This window comes from Sparus aurata, chromosome 12 (assembly GCF_900880675.1).
Source record: "Sparus aurata chromosome 12, fSpaAur1.1, whole genome shotgun sequence".
NCBI classification, from domain to species: Eukaryota; Metazoa; Chordata; class Actinopteri; order Spariformes; family Sparidae; genus Sparus; species Sparus aurata.
In genome coordinates this window covers 23,087,669-23,108,337 of record NC_044198.1, presented here as the reverse complement: position 1 = coordinate 23,108,337, position 20,669 = coordinate 23,087,669, and the positions used below count along the sequence as shown (strand labels likewise).

Here is a 20,669-nt window from a genome sequence, read left to right as displayed (position 1 = left end):
TACATGTGGCGGACCCTGCCACCTTTCTAGCTTCAAACAGTGTTCTGTTGACCTTGTTTTCCTCCGAGAACAGTTATGGGAAAAAAAATATTAAATATATTTCTGAGTTTGTACCTGTAGCTCTTTAATAATGTCAGTATTCATTTTTTTTAAAATTTTGTTTTGATTTTGAGTTTCTTCCTCAAAACCACACAATGCTCCTTTAATGATTCTCCGTTCATTCATCTCTCATGCCGGGAATCTATATTGTTCTAAAATATGTTTTTTTTAAGAGTTGGAGACTCGGGTTTGGTTGACCAGCTAAACGTAAGAGAAAATACAAAAGCATTACCAAATGTGTCGTCCAAATGATGCACAGGATGCGGTACGAAAAGGCTTCTCAGGGGGGGCGTAATGAGATGAGGAGCGAGACGATTTAATTATGAGCTAAGCGGAGCAGAAAACCACGCAGCAACATATTTTCTTTTCTGACTCCCGAGGCCTGTAATTATTGCTCTATTCAAACTCTGAAAATTAATGTTTATTTTGCTTATTGTAAACAGTTTTCACTGCATTTGAAGGTTCAGACATTTTCAGTCAGTGATTTGTCAATTTCTAACAAGGGGGGGTTGACCTGGTTTGTGTCGTTCACCCTAACTAATGAACTCACTCTTTTTTCTTTCTTTTTCTTTTTTTTGGTTGGGGCCAAAGAGTCTGATCGGAAAATGGATCAATGAGTCAGGCAGGCATGGCAACCGCCTTCATCCTCAATCAAATCGCCTTCTATCACAGGTAATCTCTCATATATCCTATAGATTATGGCACATTCTTATAGATTACACCACTAAACAGTAAATAAAGCTGTCCACATTAGCAGCAAATGAAGCTTAAATGTTAATCTGTCACAATAACAGTAGTAATAATAGTTTAATTGATACTTACAGTTAGCAACATTTTAAAAACAGACTCAAATAATAGAAGATTTGTTTAATGCAAATCTTTACCGCTGTTAAAACTGGATAAAATACTAATTAAATAGTAAATAGTAATACTAATAATAGAGACAATACTTATTCCAGTGTAATGGCCACTTCCCTATAAGTCTTGCTTTCATTTTGCTATGCCTGCCTGCCCGGCTGGATTTTTCCTGCAAAAATCAAGGATGACTTACAGCACAAAAGAAGCCAATATAGGAAGAGGCATTGTTTTTCCCGGTCGCTGTCCCCTGGAAGAGGTGGACGAACTGGAAGAACTGCAGAAGCTCTACACTGCAAATGAAAAAGCATGCCCACTGATGGACGAGGCAGAGAAGGCAAAGAGGGAGAGTGATAGAAGAACGAGGTGAAGTAAGAGTAAATTGACGGGCGTTAACTTCGACGGAGAGCGTTCTGGTGTTGTGTCAAAGTCTGTTTCCCTGCTGATACGTGTCTCCCCTTACAGCTGGGACTCGAGACGGTTCAAAACAGGGCATTCTTTCTACTTGATCAGGAGTTTCTAGGTCTAATCAAGATTGTTACGGTTGTCTGTTGCCTTGGACGGTAGCCGGAATGAGAGCGCCGGTTAGCTACGTTGCCGAAGACGTCTTTGCGACAGTGGCGCCAACAGTAATAGCCCACCACCGGGAAATGCGAGGAAGGATCTGATTTGAGACAATAGCTATGGGGGGATCACTGTAAGTCATGGCCATATGTATTTATTATGCAATCAAATAAAACATTGATAAGGTCAAAGCCTGTGCACTGACATTTACCTTCAAAGTGAGCTGGTTCCACGTATCTGGCCAGACTACAGTGACCACATGGTTTCTACACTCAGGAACCTCTCCCAGCATGCATCACGCGGGAGGTGTGTTGGTCGCCCCAACAATGAAACAGTCATTAACTGCTCAGTGCCATACAGATGGAAGGTACGGCGACGTTTTCGTAGTACGCAAAACATTTGTGGAGCTTCACAGCTGAACAGCTTTGCAGCATTTTTCTAAACTCCATGCAGTAATCGATGTGTGTCAAAGCCCTGAGGTTGAAAAGACATGTTTTACAACCTTTGTAAAGCCCAAATTGTCACTCTATCTGCTGGGCTACTGTAAAAGCTGTATGGAGACATGTCATGTTTGTTTTCTGGTTGTTTCAGCACATTTAAAACAAGTCCCCCATCTGCCTCAGTTGTTTAGGAGAATGCTGCAACTCTGTTTTGCTGCGAGGCTCCAGAAAATAACATCTACTTTAACGCCCCCCCAACCCCCGAAGAGGAATACATAACCACAGGGTCACCATTTCTTTTCTTCAGGAGTTTGACTGACAAAACATTAACGACTGCAAAATAAGTTTCCAAAACTCATTACTGATTCAGCCCGCAATAGACAAAAAGAAAAGAAAAGAAAAGAAAAACACTCTGTAAATGTCACATCGGATTCAGAAGCAGTAAGGGACACTTCCTTACAAAGGAACCAAACTGTGCCTCTCTCAGCTTGACGGAGTCAGCCGTGTTACGTCTCGAAACATCTGAAAAGAGCTGCGCGGCCTTAAAAACAATCAGATTTCCAGTCAAACAGATGTTTGCGTCCGTGGACTGTGGGAGAAAAATCCTCCCAGGTACGGAACAGACAGAAAAAAAAGACTCCAGCTGGGTGTCTGATTCAAACTAATGACCTTCCTGCTGCGAGGAAACGATATCGTCAGTGTTGTTAATTAACAAACTGCATCCATTTGCGAAACACTTTGCCACACATGCCGCCTGCATTGTATGTATCGAGCACGTCTCGTTCTGGCTGGCACTTGTGCTCGGCTTCCGCTTGTTAACGCTGCGATGCAAGGCGCCGCATTTAACAGCACAAATAAAACTCATTATGGTGGGGTTTTTTTTTTATTCCCCTGCAAGGTGCGAGAATGGGCAGAAAATGACTGTCGGCACGGCTTTGACTTGGCATTAATTTTGAAAAGCCCATTACAAAGCGCAACAAAACTGCTGTCATTCCCCTCAGAGACACAGGAAAAAAAAGGGTGGCAGCCTACACCTCTCTCTCCAGATGACACTGAAAGGCTAATGCACACACACATATATATTTTTCATTAGCAGCAGGGTGACACTGGCTCCGCTAGACGTTTTTTTTTTAAACAAGAAGATAAGATCCCAATATGTCCTCCTGTGAGTTTTGTATTTTTTTTTAATTCGGTCTCTTTTTGTCCCTGCTCTCCCCCCTGTTTCATGGATTCACACCTGAGCGCAGACCAAATGAATAAATGATCATGGTATGCTGCATCAAATAATTAAATCGCACATTTTAAATTATTGAGTTAAAAAAAAAACCCCAAACACAAGACACATGAACGTTTATCCGCACGTCGCTGTTGGCTAAATAGAGGGCCTCAGCATTGATCAATCCCCTGCAGAGGTCACTCGTGTCAAATGAAATAATGAGCTGCAAATGACATTATATAATGACTTATATCCGAGGGGACATACTGTGTGTGAATGGAAATGAAGCAGAAATGCAGCCTTGAGGGATGAAGGACACGCAGCTGTGAAAAGCAAAAGGAGGCCCTGTTAGAAGTTGTGATGGACCCGCAGCCTTCGGAGGAAGAAGAAGAAGAAGAAGAAGAGGAGGAATTACAATAACTTTGATGATGACTTGTCATGCCTCAACATCATCAGGTAAAACATTTTGAACTTCCCAATACTTGTTTAAGAGCAAAATCGATGAATGATTTAGTATCCTTGCACTTCTGGTGCCCTCGTCTCAAACTTTTTTTGAATGGGCTTTTGGTTAGAAGCCTGAAATATAGTCTGTGGTTGACACAAGCCTTGGAGGTTTCACTTTTTGTAAGTGCTTGAGTAAATACTCCACTTGTGAATTTCAAAGCCCTCACAGTGGCTGAATGAAACTTCAGATGATTTCAGAGACATATTCGTCAAACACAAAAGAGTCAGCCCCTTAAACTATTGTAACTCCGACTATCCAGATTGTGGACTGAACAATATATACTTAAGTGTGTATAGTATAGTAAAGTGAAGTAGGGAACCTATTGGTGGTGATGTTGAAGTCATGTGACTGGGATGCAGCTTGTTTCTAGCTTACATTTGCCTTTTACTTCTTGTTATTGCATTTATGCATCAAAACTCATAAAAGTTGGTGTTCATTGGTGACAATTAGATGTGCACGCATCATACATTTGTATTTGCCACAGATATTCATTTTCTGCAATAATCCAAAATGCCACGGTAAAAATATTATTGCCTCTCTGCTGAGTGATGCAAACTTCCCAGGTTAGCCTACAGTGCTAGGCTAGGCTACGTCATCCCTGCGTCAAACCACCAGAAAAAATGAATGACACCCTGAGCGTTTTGCTAATTAGCAATCGTTAGCATTCTAATACTCTAAGCTGGGAGCGTGCCTGTGTTCCCACATTTCCCTTTTCATACATTTGAATCAGAATTTATCCCCCTTTCTCCCAATTTGGTAGCCAATTACACCCAACCTATTATCCAGTAGCAATGGACTACAGATGGAATGTAGCTTCCCAACCCTTGCTGACCCTAACACAAGACCTCATTTTGTCCTATGTCCTAGAAATGTGGGAACATAGGGCCTCATTTTCAGTGAAAAAAACAATTCTTAGAAATGTGTGAACATAGGGATGCCCCCCTCTAAAAGAGGATGAACATGGTAAACATTATACTTAGCATTGAGCTCAAGGCTGTAGCTGTAGTGTTGTTGTATCCTTTACTTGGTTTTGTGTAATGTTTAATAATGCCATCTTTGTTGAGTCTTCGAAGAAAGAAAGAAAGAAAGAAAGAAAGAAAGAAAGGAAAACAACCCCTAACCTATCTTTATCTCTCCCTTTCCTGCCTTCCCATTTTCATCAGCATAGAATGAAATCTGTCTTTTAACAAAAACGACTTGATTGTTTTGAGCTGAAAACAAAATATAACCAGAAAATAAGTGGAACAGTTTGAATTTAATAGGCTTTTTGTTTCGTCACACTCTTTGTATGAGAAATGTAGGGATGGGAAGAGTCGAGCGCGCCGAGGGAATATTTAGAGAACGTCTTGTTGCTTTTGCCACCTCTATATTTGTCCTTGAAACAAAACCACTCACTTTCTGTTTATTACTTTGAACAAAAACTCTCGTAACCTCATGTGGCAGCCATTGCTGAGCTCGGCTCTATTTTTACATATCCCCGTTTAATCTTGACAGAAACTCCCGCTGACAGTGTGTTCCCTCCCTCTCCGCCTCTCCTCCAGGTGACAACTCCAACGGTTTTGACAGGATTCACGCTCAAGGCGTTATAACGTCTTAATTAATCATCCCGCAGCGACTGCACTTCCGGTGACCTCAAGGGTTTTTTTTTCTCCGATTTGGCGGTAATTGCTAATTTTGTTTAGCCTCGTCGCGCTCTCTCCTCGCTCCACCTCAAGTCAAGTATCAGCCCACCACTAATCGAGCGTCAGCCCTCCTCGCACTGCTCTGTGGTGGTCAGGTAACACTCGGCTCAATCGCTGCTCACCTCCTTCCTCTCATCTCCCGCTCCTGCATCGATTACGCATTGACCCTTCATTAACGCTCACTTCTGCTCCTGACCCCCTCAGCCCGCCATCCCCCCTGTAACCATCACCTCGGCCCGTTTTCTCTCTCACGCGTCATCAAACGGGAAGTTGTGCATATTTACTGTGTCTGTGCAGCCTGTAATTTGTGAGGCGCGCTGCTAGTGACAACGCCGTCGCATACCATCACTAATTGGGTGAAAGCGAACAGATTACAGCTCGACGCAGCCAAAGCGAAATGCATTGTGTGTATTGCGTCCAAAATGCTAATTGCATGATGAGGACCGTTCTTTACAGGAGGTCCGTCTGTCTGGATTACGCTCACCACAGACATCAGACAGAGGAAAAACAGATTTAAATTCACCGATACAAAAATATCTCATTTGATGTTGTTTTGTTTAGTGTTGCTCTAGAACATTTTTGTTCATTTCTATTACTTCTGCCAGGGAGGTTATATTTTTTCCCGCGTCCTTCTGTTTGCTGGCTGGTCTGTCGGCAGGAAAACACAAAGACTGCTGAGCAGACTTCCATTAAACTTGGATAGAAAATGGCTCTCGGACCAGAATAATCCTCCTTTTCCCCCCCCCCCCGTCATTCCTTTTTAACTTTCTGCACGGACTCTTACGAAAAGAATCAGCCGCATTTAGGTGGCTGGTATCCGTGACTGAGTAGGATTTGATGCAGATTGTGATAAAAATCTGGATCTAGCTGATTTAAAGATGTTTTCAGAAAGTTTTTTTAGGCTGCCATTTCATCTCATTGTATTTCTTGGATTCAACCCAGTCGGCAGAATGACTGTCCGCCAAGTACGTCTCTGCAAAACGACAGATAAAGTAAATCTGGACGTTTCTTTATGCTGCATCTTTGAGTTTGTGGGATTTTCCACTTCCCACTCTGTTAGGAGTGCTAGCAGCTCGCCTTGAAAAAGACCCACTTTTGTCACCAACAGATATCTCGTGTGTTTTACCAGCATCCGGTGGTGTGACTCACACTCAGGGTCGCCATGTTGCTCATGTTCCTTCCCTCTACCTCCTTAAGTTAACAATGGCTTACATGCGTATAATGTAAACATGATATATAACATGTTTGGTAAACATGTCAGCCTTGGACATCGCTGCGGTTTGCATAAGCCTATACTGCCGACATAATCTCCTTGGCAACTGGGCGGAGGTCAATGAAGGCGTCCCTCATTTACTGTGCAACGACGCTACGGTTCAAAACACGAATATACAAATCGGCAAACCAAGTCAGTTAAATGAGTGACCGTGTCAAACCGTACAGATCAACACAATCATTATGGTAACGAGTAAGGACCGAAACATCACTACCACCGACGTGCAGCAGAGGAGGATTTGGAAAAGGTACCAAAGGTGATGAAGCTTGGCAGAATTAAAGGAGGTATACACTCCTATTCTCTGATCTTTACATTGTATTTTCTCATCTTACTTTTTGAACATTCACTCACTTTCCGTACATCGTCTCCACTTCATCAGAGGGCTGAGGAGGACCGATTCTTGATATCTGGTGGCAGGGGGGTTCTCGACACTTACTAATTGATGCCAAAGAAAACCAGCTCTCAGGGTCTTGAAATGACAAAGCTCTGCCCCGCACTGACAAGGAGTCATCATATAGTGTGACGGCCACATATATATAATGTGCTGTGCATTTCACATTCAATTCACACAACGCCTCCGGACATGCACTGCTCCCAGCACCACCCGGCACATCTCTCCCAAGTGAATCCCATCTCCTCCTCTGTCATGTATAAGCACGACGGCATTCTCAGCCTGGCAGGCGAACGGAGCAGATGCACAGGGTCTCATGCAAGCAAGGACGAGAGCGCGCTGCCTTTTCCTCTGAAAGCGTGGGATTTGTGTCAAACGGATATTTAACAATCTCAAAAAAAACAAACAAAAAAAAAAGCCTGAAGAAAAAGAAAAAGAGGATACAACTCAGATTGTGTTTCCTGGAAGGTAAGAAAAAAGTGTCAGCTGGAGAATTACTGAGAGTGTTTCAGCCAAGATGATCTGATTGTCACGTTCCATCCTGTCAGAATGATGGTTGATTATGCGGAGAGTGTCAGCTGTGCTTTTGTTGGTAAAACTGTGGAGATATTAAGGCTGTTTGACTGCACACTGGTTAAAAAGAAATACTTTTTATTGGTTAAATTGAACTGTTGGTCTGTAACGACTTAGGAACAAAATACCCACCAGGCACGACTTTTTAAAAGCACTGTATATAAAATAACTTAGAAAATGTGATTTCTTTTTTGTTTCCACACAAGAAAATAGATAAAGCTCTGTTTAAGTATGGATCTCCAGGAATTGATTTTTGGTTACACTTTTACGTTATTGAGCTCTTCTGTCATCCATGTCATTGTTACAGGAACAAAACAGAGTGTTATCATTTCAAGAAAACCAGTAATTTCTTGTAAAGATATGCCGATTAAAAGACAAACACAAGCTGATCTCCTCTCATTGCCAGAGAGTGTGAAGTCCTGCCATCAACTACATTAATCAGTTCTTATTTTTAGCGTTTGCTGAAGTATAACGAGCAGCACGGTGACTTTTGATTGTAAGAGCAATCAACCATATCTAACAGCGATGAATAATAATAAGAGAGAGAATAAACACGGCATACGGAGAAAGAAAACATTACATACATTATATTCAATCTAAATTCATTTATTCTGACAACAAGCAATTGTGCGTCAAAATTGCATTTGTAGAAGATGATTGTCTCAAATGCAGTTGCTTATTCAAATACTAATTATTGATTCATCACATGGCCTAATTTTCTCTGTTTATACCCCAGAAAATGGTTTTCGTAGAAGAGAGGCTGCGCTTTGATTTCATTCAGCAGCACAGAGCCGCAGAACATCAAATAAAATAATACATTTTTAAAAAGCACGAGCTGGATTAAAATTAATTGTCCTGCACGAGCGTTACCTTGAAGTGCATTTTCCGAAATCCATCCCGCCACGTTTAAAGAAATGAATCAAATCACATACTGTAAGTGTCAAAAGAATAATCAGAAGTCAGTTGTTATCAAATGTGCCGCCCACAGTGTCGGATTCAGATGATTGAAGAAACAAATTGGAAAGCCATCAACCCCGCTGCTGTCGGAGCAAGATTGGTCATTCCAGTCAGCGTGCTGTTTGTAGAGAGTGTGTGAGGGAGCATACACTTGACTGAATCAACTCACCCGCAATGATCCAAAGGCACAAGAACTGAGCTATTGATTTCTTGAAAAGGGGCTCTATTGTTTTATGTAATTACCCATTGATTCCTTCATCTGGTTTGCACTCCCACTGGGAGGATGTGTGGCGTAATGTTTTGCCTCATAATTGGATGATTTTTTTTTATGTGTAACGGATGATATTGGATTTTTAACCTGGAACATGTGCACTAACATGCCGAGAACGTAATTATCCATTACACGTCCGCCCGTCTCCATCTCTCCGTTGCTCTGTCTTCCAGGTAGCACCATGACCCACAATCCAATTCTCAACACTACGTGGGAGGACTTGCCCTCCTCTAATTACTCAAGACTGCAGGAAAACTCTTTGACCCACCAGAACATCACATATGTCGACTTCTACCTCCACAAGCCCTCCGTGGCCGCGGTCTTCACCGCGTCCTACCTGCTCATCTTCCTGGTGTGCATGGTCGGCAACGGGGTGGTGTGCTTTATCGTGCTGCGCAGCAAGAACATGCGCACCGTCACCAACCTGTTCATTCTCAACCTCGCCATCAGTGACCTGCTGGTCGGCATCTTTTGCATGCCAACGACGCTGGTGGACAACATCATAACAGGTCAGAATGAGCAGAGAGCGACTCGCGTTCTGCAGGATCGTTTCTCACTCACTCACTCACCCACACTGATGTTTCAGAAAATCTTTATACAAAGAGTTTATAGGTTTATAGTTTATAGTTTATGTAAAGCCACCAAAGGAAGCTCACTGTGCGAACATTTTTCTCCAGACAAGCAACAAATCTGAGTTAGAAAGGGTGATTCTAGTCTTTTATTTGATAGCACGACTATTACTTTGCTGTACCACAAGAAGGAAAAACGCCCTGCTGCCATATCTGAAGATGGCTTGCAGGTAAAGCTCGCGTTGCAGCTAGCCGGAGTGGGAGGAGATACGCTGCCAGTTCGGTTAACCGAAAGCTCGAGTACATTAAGCCAGCGAGAGCTACTGTGACACACGAAAAGCACCTTGGGCGGAGAGCAACTTTGAGCTAAACGTAACGAAGCTAGCCAGGGAGGACGAGCTAACGCTGGAGACCTCTTTAAATCATTGATGCAATCTATTATTTATTTCGCACAATTTTAAGACTTGTTCTCTCTTGTTTCCCGCAGGGTGGCCGTTTGGCAGCGTGGTGTGCAAACTAAGCGGTATGGTTCAAGGGATATCTGTATCAGCCTCCGTGTTCACTCTGGTGGCGATAGCTGTGGACAGGTGAGGGCCGTGTCACTATCACTGGTATCATGCGCTTGTGTCGGTGTGTGCTTCATTCCGCTTCTTTCCCTTAATGCATCTCCTCCGATCGCCCTTTGTGTCAGGTTCCGCTGCATCGTCTACCCTTTCAAGCAGAAACTGACCATCGCCACCTCGAAGCTAATTATCGTAATCATCTGGGTCTCAGCCGTGTCCATCATGTGTCCCTCTGGGGTCATGCTCCAGGTGACGAAGGAGCAGAGGGTGCGGATAGTCCTCGGCCACGACGACGACACCCGCCCCTTCTACTGGTGCCGGGAAAACTGGCCCAACCAGGAGATGCGTAAAATCTACACCACCGTCCTTTTTGCTAACATCTACCTGGCTCCTCTCAGCCTCATCGTCATCATGTACGCCCGCATCGGCTTCACCCTCTCCAAGACCACCATTCCCCCGATGAGGGGCAGCGGAATCGGATCCGAAGACGGCATTGGCAACAACAAATCGAGCATGGAGGGTCGCCACACGATTTCAAAGAAGAGGACTCGGGTGATAATGATGCTGCTGGTCGTGGCTCTGCTCTTCATCTTATCCTGGCTTCCCCTGTGGACGCTGATGATGCTGAGCGACTACGCCAGCCTGACGGAGCACCAGCATCGCGTCATCAACATCTACGTGTTTCCCTTCGCTCACTGGCTGGCCTTCTTCAACAGCAGCATCAACCCGATCATCTACGGCTTCTTCAACGAGAACTTTCGCAGGGGCTTTCAGGCTGCTTTCAAATTCCAGCTGTGCTCTGCTGAGGTCGAGCGCCAGAAGATTCACTCGCATCGCATTAGAGGGCACGCCGTGCTCCCCGTCCAGCCGGAGGCCCTCATTAGATCAGGCTCTGTTGTCAGAGTGGGGTTAGTGGGGAATGGGAAGTACTCGTCTCAGGAGGGAGGTCGCTTGTCTGGGAGAAGTGATATCAAAGAACAGGACCTGATCATGGAGGACCTGGAAAAGGTGTCCCAGATTTAGACGGACTGAGACTGTGCAGCGCCTAGACACTTTTCAAGGATCTTCTGGTGTTGTATTTCAAGGACAATGAAAAACAAGCCTCTGAAATACAAGATTGAACTCTGTATTTATTTGTTTCAAGCGAATGTACGTGCCGTCCCTCTTGAATGTTTACTGTGGTGTAAATAGCAACGACGAGTATAACAAGAGGGATCAAAGACCCTGACACCTATTTAAAATCTATTGCAATTAGTATTTTTTCTAAGACAATAAATATTCATGACTGAATAAGCAAAACCCAAAAATTTAAGTTTGGGAAATAACATGCTGAGATATTATAATTAACGTTGCAGCACCCAAGGAAACCGTGAAAACAGGATGTTGATGGAGGATCTTGGTCATCCAGGTCACGGTAACTGTAAGTGCTGTATGGTAGGCAACTGGACTGAAACACTTCCAGTTGCTAACGTAACAGCAAACTGGGCAAAAGGTGGTAGTGGTCTGCCTGCTGTGAATCTGAGAATCAGCGGGTGTCTGTACGGAGCTGCCTAACAGCACATGTTGTGTCGATAAAGTAGTTCTCAAGACTAAAACAGGGCAAGGTAAAGGTGCTGACCTTTCTCGCCCAGCAGCAGCAGCAGCGGCGGCAGGAAATGTTCCCCTCTGACACCGCTGTGAGTCAAGAATATCTAATGTGGGTGGTAGGAACAGAAACTGTGAGTTATTGTCATAACGCCTTGGATGTGAAGTCAGTTTGAATCCACCGCTACCTAGATGACTTACAAAGGTGATTGATGAATAGAAGATTATGTCCCTCTAACGACTTTTCTAGTTAGCAAATGCTCCCCATGCTACGATGTAACCCGCGCAGGAAGTATGTGTGCTATAGGGGTAACGATTAAAATCGTACAGCTGTTAAAATTTACAGCTTTAAGAGTTAGCCAATCAGAAACAGCGTGTTCTGACTGCCTTAGTGATAACACGCCAAATACCGCAGCCTGAAAAGAGCGAGTAAAGAGCGAGAAAAGTCTGAGTTCGGGGGTCGTTTTGGGGGTCGTTTTGGGGGGATTTACTGGGTATACGCAGGTGTTTCCCTCCGGTGAGCGGGATTAGTTTTTTTGTACGTCTCATAAGTAACCACTTGCGTCACGTACGTTGCGTGAATTTTGTCGCCTATGTAACGAGACTGTACATAGTTGTTTATTAAGTATTTTTTGTGTCTATACCTAACCAAACAGTGACCGTTTGACAATGTTAATAACAATCCAAAAGTCGTAAGATGTCATAATATGTGAGCTGTCCGTCAACAAGCTTTGTTTTGAAAGTTCAACTGGACGTAGCACAAAACGTATTATTGCCAATCTGACCGCAGAGCCTAGAGAGGTAAGTTGAGTGTCATAGTTTGACACTTTACTGTGGACCAAGCTGCCGTTTTTGATGAATTGGGAGTGGGAACGTGTTCAAAACTGTGGTGGGCGTGGCTTGATCAGAATTGATTAACAGTTGCCGCCACCAAAGATGAGCAACCCACCAACTGTCACCCGATGTTGCTAAATCCGGCTCCGATGTCGCCTTTTTATAGCTGATCCTTGCTTCTCTTGGAACCAGAGACAAAATAAGAGCGCAGACGAAGCACAACCTACGGAAAACATACGTAAAATAACAGTTGAAATGGTTTGAGAAAAAGGGCCTTTAAGATGAGAAAGATAATCTGAATATCAATTATTTATAACAATGTAAAGATATTAGTCAGATAAACTGGGATTTTGCTGTTAATTGTTTGTGTTTCTGTTGTTTACATGCTGTCAGACTATCCAACACGTTCTCCTTGCAGGTGATATAACACCTGTGGGACTGTGAGGTTGATGAGGCTTTTATGATAAGTGCCGTTAACATTACCGGAAATTTTTAATGTTTCAGGGCATCTTTGGCAGTCGAAGATGCCGACATTAGAATAACACACAACTCTCGAAGGGCGAGGTGCGCGGCGGTGCGATGAGATCTGTGTCAGCCTCCTCCAGTCAAAGTGCAATGCTCCGGCGCCCCGAGGCGGATTGGACCGTGCCAACAGCTGTGACATGCAGTGGCAGGGGAGGAGGACTGCAGGCTAATTTAGAAAGCCTTCTGTTCTCTGTTTTCTCGCGGGGCGCTGTTAAAATTCGAACATTAAAACGCTGCCATGTCAGAGAGAAGAAAGGTATTAGCAGAGGTAGGACTCAGGCGAAGGAGCAGACGGGTGAAAAGTAGGGCGACAACTTAAAGTGGGGCTGCAACTGAGGATTGTTCTTGCTATCAATAAATCATTTTGACGGGTAATCGGTTAACCATTTACACCCCATCACACCTGGTGTTACAAAATCATGTCCAAAACCCAACATTTTTGACATTGTTGTTTGAAAAATGACAGAAACGATCAACTGACCAGTTCATGATCAACTTATCGTTGCAGCTCTGCCTGGAAGCGAAGCAAACACGATTACATGAGACGTGAACCAGAATCAAATCTCCTTTTTAGGTCGAGCGTGTGTTCACATACGAGGAATTTGACTCTGGTTTCAAATTGCTCTGATACACATACAAGGAAACCAAAACAATTACAAATATGTTGAAGACTGGTAGGAATAAAGACTGGTAAACGGTCCGGGTCAGACATTCACAGAGCTAATTCATCTCAACATACGTTTTTTGCCCTGCACATGTTCCGAACATGGCTCCTCGACTCATCTGCTCATCAGTCCACACGCTGCTATGCTACATTCAGCCTCCACTACATCCGCTGTACATGTCGACTATGAAGTATGCTCTACGGTGGGAGAACTGTCCTTGGGTGTAGCTATCACGGCTGTGAACAGGCGATGCATTCACACATAATGATGGTATTATGTTGCTCTTACCACAAAGGTAATAGCTGTGTGAAGAATGTAGAACATTGTGGTCGAACAGAAGTTATTTTCCGGAGACTTTCCAGAAGCAGTTACACTTGAAACCTCATTGTTACCTCATCAGCAGTGCCGATGGTGATACTGGAACAGAGTGACGTAAACTGTACAGTTAAGAGTGCATATATATAGATATATTTGATAGATATTCATTGTAAAAAAAAAATATGATGGAAATCTTGTACTGATTTGTTATATAATGTGTATTTGTTATGATTTTGTGCTAAAATAAGTGTCATTTATTTTTTTTGTGGTCATTATTTGGCATAATTTAGTACAAAAAGTGTTTGTGCCAAAATCTTAAAGATAACGTGTGGAGTTTTTGACCTCTAGCAGTGCGATGGAGCGATGAGCACAAGGACACAATTTCCTGCTGCTCAACTTTTGGTGGTCGTGCTAATCCAGGACACTCTGCCGTGACTACGTTTACATGCACACTAATATTTCACTATTTTTCTGAATATGATACGGGCGTGTTCCAAATCGTATTCCAAGTGCAGCATTTTCCGAATAAGATATGTGGGATATTATTTGGATTTCTAAGAAAATTCTTTGGACATGCATACAGTCAACTCAATCAGCAGAATAAATGACACCCAAGTCATTTGTGAAAAACCACAGTTCATTAATGCTTCTTTATGTTGCAACAGGTTGTTTAGGTCTCTTTTCATAAGGCTGTGCTCAGGCTGTGGTTAGGTTGTGGCACAAAAAAAACACTTCGGTATTTTAAACCAAACCAGAACGTTTTTTTTCTTTATCTAACTGTGTTTGTCGCCACAAACAAACAAACAAAAAAACCCTCGAAAAAAAGACTTCTAATGGAAAGTAGTCAGTTTTCGTCCATCTCCCTGAGAAAAACACCCCGATCTTTGTCACAGCCCTAAAAAACGAGATGGTCTGATTTCCTGTGAAAACCACTTCTTTACATTACCAAGATGCATTCCCAAAATAAAAGCTATTTCGGATAGCATTATGGACGAGGACAAACATTATGAAAGCCTTGGATATCAACCGACTGTGGGTTATGCCCAAATATCTTAATGACGACCTTTTCAAAAAGGTAGTCGTAGATTGGTAAACGGTCCGGGTCAGACATTCACAGAGCTAATTCATCTCAACATACGTTTTTTGCCCTGCACATGTTCCGAACATGGCTCCGTGACTCATCTGCTCATCAGTCCACACGCTGCTATGCTACATTCAGCCTCCACTACATCCGCTGTACATGTCGACTATGAAGTATGCTCTACGGTGGGAGAACTGTCCTTGGGTGTAGCTATCACGGCTGTGAACAGGCGATGCATTCACACATAATGATGGTATTATGTTGCTCTTACCACAAAGGTAATAGCTGTGTGAAGAATGTAGAACATTGTGGTCGAATGGAAGTTATTTTCCGGAGACTTTCCAGAAGCAGTTACACTTGAAACCTCCTTGTTACCTCATCAGCAGTGCCGATGGTGATACTGGAACAGAGTGACGTAAACTGTACAGTTAAGAGTGCATATATATAGATATATTTGATAGATATTCATTGTAAAAAAAAAACATGATGGAAATCTTGTACTGATTTGTTATATAGTGTGTATTTGTTATGATTTTGTGCTAAAATAAGTGTCATTTATTTTTTTTGTGGTCATTATTTGGCATAATTTAGTACAAAAAGTGTTTGTGCCAAAATCTTAAAGATAACGTGTGGAGTTTTTGACCTCTAGCAGTGCGATGGAGCGATGAGCACAAGGACACAATTTCCTGCTGCTCAACTTTTGGTGGTCGTGCTAATCCAGGACACTCTGCCGTGACTACGTTTACATGCACACTAATATTTCACTATTTTTCTGAATATGATACGGGCGTGTTCCAAATCGTATTCCAAGTGCAGCATTTTCCGAATAAGATATGTGGGATATTATTTGGATTTCTAAGAAAATTCTTTGGACATGCATACAGTCAACTCAATCAGCAGAATAAATGACACCCAAGTCATTTGTGAAAAACCACAGTTCATTAATGCTTCTTTATGTTGCAACAGGTTGTTAAGTAGGGGTGGTGAAAAAAATCGATTACTGACTAATCGCGATTATAATATTGACGATTATGATACAATTATTAAATTTCCAAAAATCGATTTAAAAAAAAATAAATAATAATAATAATATTTTCTTTTTTTTTTTTTTGAAATGGTAATACAAACTGGAGTCCTCCTCTTACTGGCTTCCGCTACATGGTCCACAGTCTGGAGTCAAGATATATTATTCCATCCCGGAGCTTTTTCACACTTAAATCGATTCCAAATCTTTACAAGGAGACAGAGCTTTCTGTGCAAGAGTCCCTCAACTCTGCTCACAGGGTAGCAATAACCTGCGATGCCTGGACATCCAGAGCTACAGTCTCATATGTGACCGTTACAGCTCATTATGTCAGCAGTTAATGGAAGCTAATGTCGTACGTACTTCAGACGAGAGCTATGGATGATAGCCACACAAGCGCAAATATGTGTGAGTTTCTCAGAGCAATGGCAGACGAGTGGGGAATAGAGAAACACGCCCTGGTTCTCGTCACCAACAATGCTTCTAACATGAGTCCGGCTGCTGAGCTTGGCAGCTTTCTTTTAACAGTGAAATACTACATTTAAAACAAATTAAAAAATAATAATTTTGATATTACAGTTACACTATACAATATTAAAGGTGCTGTGAGGTGTTACTCAAAAGATAAGTAAAATAATTCAGCAGCTGACTGGTGTTAAATGGAAGATCAATAATCGTTAATAAATGACAATCGAATCGATAATCGTTAATAATCGAAAATCGATTTGACCACCCCTATTGTTTAGGTCTCTTTTCATAAGGCTGTGCTCAGGCTGTGGTTAGGTTGTGGCACAAAAAAAACACTTCGGTATTTTAAACCAAACCAGAACGTTTTTTTTCTTTATCTAACTGTGTTTGTCGCCACAAACAAACAAACAAAAAAACCCTTGAAAAAAAGACTTCTAATGGAAAGTAGTCAGTTTTCGTCCATCTCCCTGAGAAAAACACCCCGATCTTTGTCACAACCCTAAAAGACGAGATGGTCTGATTTCCTGTGAAAACCACTTCTTTACATTGCCAAGATGCATTCCCAAAATAAAAGCTATTTCGGATAGCATTATGGACGAGGACAAACATTATGAAAGCCTTGGATATCAACCGACTGTGGGTTATGCCCAAATATCTTAATGACGACCTTTTCAAAAAGGTAGTCGTAGACTGGTAAACGGTCCGGGTCAGACATTCACAGAGCTAATTCATCTCAACATACGTTTTTTGCCCTGCACATGTTCCGAACATGGCTCCTCGACTCATCTGCTCATCAGCCCACACGCTGCTATGCTACATTCAGCCTCCACTACATCCACTGTACATGTCGACTATGAAGTATGCTCTACAGTGGGAGAACTGTCCTTGGGTGTAGCTATCACGGCTGTGAACATGCATTCACACATAATGATGGTATTATGTTGCTCTTACCACAAAGGTAATAGCTGTGTGAAGAATGTAGAACATTGTGGTCGAACGGAAGTTATTTTCCGGAGACTTTCCAGAAGCAGTTACACTTGAAACCTCCTTGTTACCTCATCAGCAGTGCCGATGGTGATACTGGAACAGAGTGACGTAAACTGTACAGTTAAGAGTGCATATATATAGATATATTTGATAGATATTCATTGTAAAAAAAAAAAAAAGATGGAATTCTTGTACTGATTTGTTATATAATGTGTATTTGTTACGGTTTTGTGCTAAAATAAGTGTCATTTAATTTTTTTGTGGTCATTATTTGGCAAGCCTTAGTACAAAAAGTGTTTGTGCCAAAATCTTAAAGATAACGTGTGGAGTTTTTGACCTCTAGCAGTGCGATGGAGCAATGAGCACAAGGACACAATTTCCTGCTGCTCAACTTTTGGTGGTCGTGCTAATCCAGGACACTCTGCCGTGACTACGTTTACATGCACACTAATATTTCACTATTTTTCTGAATATGATACGGGCGTGTTCCAAATCGTATTCCAAGTGCAGCATTTTCCGAATAAGATATGTGGGATATTATTTGGATTTCTAAGAAAATTCTTTGGACATGCATACAGTCAACTCAATCAGCAGAATAAATGACACCCAAGTCATTTGTGAAAAACCACAGTTCATTAATGCTTCTTTACGTTGCAACAGGTTGTTTAGTAGGGGTGGTGAAAAAAATCGATTACTGACTAATCGCGATTATAATATTGACGATTATGATACAATTATTAAATTTCCAAAAATCGATTTAAAAAAAAATAAATAATAATAATAATATTTTCTTTTTTTTTTTTTTGAAATGGTAATACAAACTGGAGTCCTCCTCTTACTGGCTTCCGCTACATGGTCCACAGTCTGGAGTCAAGATATATTATTCCATCCCGGAGCTTTTTCACACTTAAATCGATTCCAAATCTTTACAAGGAGACAAAGCTTTCTGTGCAAGAGTCCCTCAACTCTGCTCATAGGGTAGCAGTAACCTGCGATGCCTGGACATCCAGAGCTACAGTCTCATATGTGACCGGTACAGCTCATTATGTCAGCAGTTAATGGAAGCTAATGTCCTACGTACTTCAGACGAGAGCTATGGATGATAGCCACACAAGCGCAAATATGTGTGAGTTTCTCAGAGCAATGGCAGACGAGTGTGGAATAGAGAAACACGCCCTGGTTCTCGTCACCAACAATGCTTCTAACATGAGTCCGGCTGCTGAGCTTGGCAGCTTTCTTTTAACAGTGAAATACTACATTTAAAACAAATTAAAAAATAATCATTTTGATATTACAGTTACACTATACAATATTAAAGGTGCTGTGAGGTGTTACTCAAAAGATAAGTAAAATAATTCAGCAGCTGACTGGTGTTAAATGGAAGATCAATAATCGTTAATAAATGAAAATCGAATCGATAATCGTTAATAATTGAAAATCGATTTGACCACCCCTATTGTTTAGGTCTCTTTTCATAAGGCTGTGCTCAGGCTGTGGTTAGGTTGTGGCACAAAAAAAACACTTCGGTATTTTAAACCAAACCAGAACGTTTTTTTTCTTTATCTAACTGTGTTTGTCGCCACAAACAAACAAACAAAAAAACCCTCGAAAAAAAGACTTCTAATGGAAAGTAGTCAGTTTTCGTCCATCTCCCTGAGAAAAACACCCCGATCTTTGTCACAGCCCTAAAAAACGAGATGGTCTGATTTCCTGTGAAAACCACTTCTTTACATTACCATGCATTCCCAAAATAAAAGCTATTTCGGATAGCATTATGGACGAGGACAAACATTATGAAAGCCTTGGATATCAACCGACTGTGGGTTATGCCCAAATATCTTAATGACGACCTTTTCAAAAAGGTAGTCGTACGAATGAATGAGGGACGATGTGTTAGTGTCTGCATGGAGATGGAAAAATATTAATGGAACATTTATTTTCATTATGCATGTCAAGAACTTGGTAGGAACATTGTCTCCGTCTGAGTAAGTGCAAAAAAACCCCACATGTATGTGTACATGCATGTAAACAGAGCAATGTGCCAACAAAGCTACGCGCAACAGCAAAGCAAGCTAGCAAACATGGATGTTAACAAAACGTAAGAAATCGTGTTTGCGCCCTTTGTATGAGGAACGAACCTCATTCATTCAGCTTTGGTAAATCATACTAATAACGATACATGCACTCCTCGCTCCCTCTGACGACCTGCTGCTAATGTTATCAAGAGTTATATGAAGTTGTGTGTACTGTGAGTCTCTTTTTCAGTGGTACTTGCGCATGCTTTTCCAACTGTGTTAACAACGAGCACATATAGTAATGTTCTATGCGTGTGACAGTCATAGAAGCACTCTCAGTCACATTAGAGAGAGTGAGTCAATAGCCTCAGGGACTGAAATGAAAGAGCAGACAGATCTGTGAAGGGTATGCAGCGTATACCTGATCTTATTTTTCCTGATTGTTATTCTTCAATCGCCACCGGAAGGACGTGAGGAGAAAAAAGTCTGAAGGTGTATGAATGTAATCTCATGGTATCTCTTTATCGTGCCAACCTGTCTGTCTACACATACAGTAAATATATGTTTTAATATACATCTCTGCCCCTGTTCTTGTTTTTATTACATACCTTAATGTTTGTGGGAAAAAAAGAAGCACGGCTCTGCCATTGTTCTTTGCTGCTCGTTTGCAAAAATAGGAAGAGCAATTTTTCAGGCGGTTTGCTATTAAAAAATTGTTTTGACAGTCTGTCTTGTTCGTACATTGCAGTCTTAAGGCTACAGAGGGCTGATAAGAGAGAGAAAAAGCATTAGAGAATATGAACATATTGTTCTCGTTAAAGGGTATTTTTAACTTTGCCAGTGAAAGGCATGCTAAACATATGCGGAGTATCTAAGGTAACAAGATAGTTACTCTATAAGAGGACTTTAACCATAATTTGGGCCACTTTATTGTGAGGAAAGTATGAATTTGTATATGGTGTGAACATGTATATGGACATATATATATATATATATATATATATATATATATATATATATATATATATATATATATATATTTGTCTTTGGGTAAAGTTAACATAAACAGTCTTATCTGTTATAAAGGATGAGGCTTGAGATATTTTACATTACTGTTCTTGTCATAACATCCTATTCAGTGACTAAAACCAACCAATATAAAGCTGTTCCTGCTGAACAGTACTTTAAAGGGGCTGCATGTCGGACTTAA

At 41.7% G+C, this 20,669-nt stretch overlaps 1 protein-coding gene across 2 annotated transcripts; it reads left to right on the top strand.

The window, feature by feature from the left end:
- The first annotated feature begins 7,230 nt into the window (after positions 1 to 7,230).
- Positions 7,231 to 20,033, top strand: LOC115592311 (neuropeptide FF receptor 2-like). Of its 2 annotated transcripts, XM_030434918.1 has the most exons (6): positions 7,231 to 7,493; positions 9,000 to 9,335; positions 9,883 to 9,982; positions 10,087 to 14,558; positions 16,736 to 17,136; positions 19,307 to 20,033. In XM_030434918.1, the coding sequence occupies exons 1-4, from the start codon at positions 7,328 to 7,330 to the stop codon at positions 10,979 to 10,981; spliced, it is 1,497 nt and encodes a 498-aa protein (XP_030290778.1). In that variant the 5' UTR covers positions 7,231 to 7,327; the 3' UTR covers positions 10,982 to 14,558; positions 16,736 to 17,136; positions 19,307 to 20,033. The 2 variants fall into 2 exon arrangements, with proteins under 2 accessions (XP_030290778.1, XP_030290777.1); XM_030434917.1 differs by lacking the exon at positions 19,307 to 20,033 and having other exon boundaries at positions 16,736 to 18,072.
- The last annotated feature ends 636 nt before the right edge of the window (positions 20,034 to 20,669 follow it).

Coding starts and splice junctions, on each gene's coding strand:
- LOC115592311 (XM_030434918.1), top strand. CDS start 7,328: ATGCACAGGGTCTCATGCAAGCAAGGACGAGAGCGCGCTGCCTTTTCC. Junction 7,494..8,999: donor CAGATTGTGTTTCCTGGAAG/GTAAGAAAAAAG, acceptor TCTGTCTTCCAG/GTAGCACCATGACCCACAAT. Junction 9,336..9,882: donor GGTGGACAACATCATAACAG/GTCAGAATGAGC, acceptor TGTTTCCCGCAG/GGTGGCCGTTTGGCAGCGTG.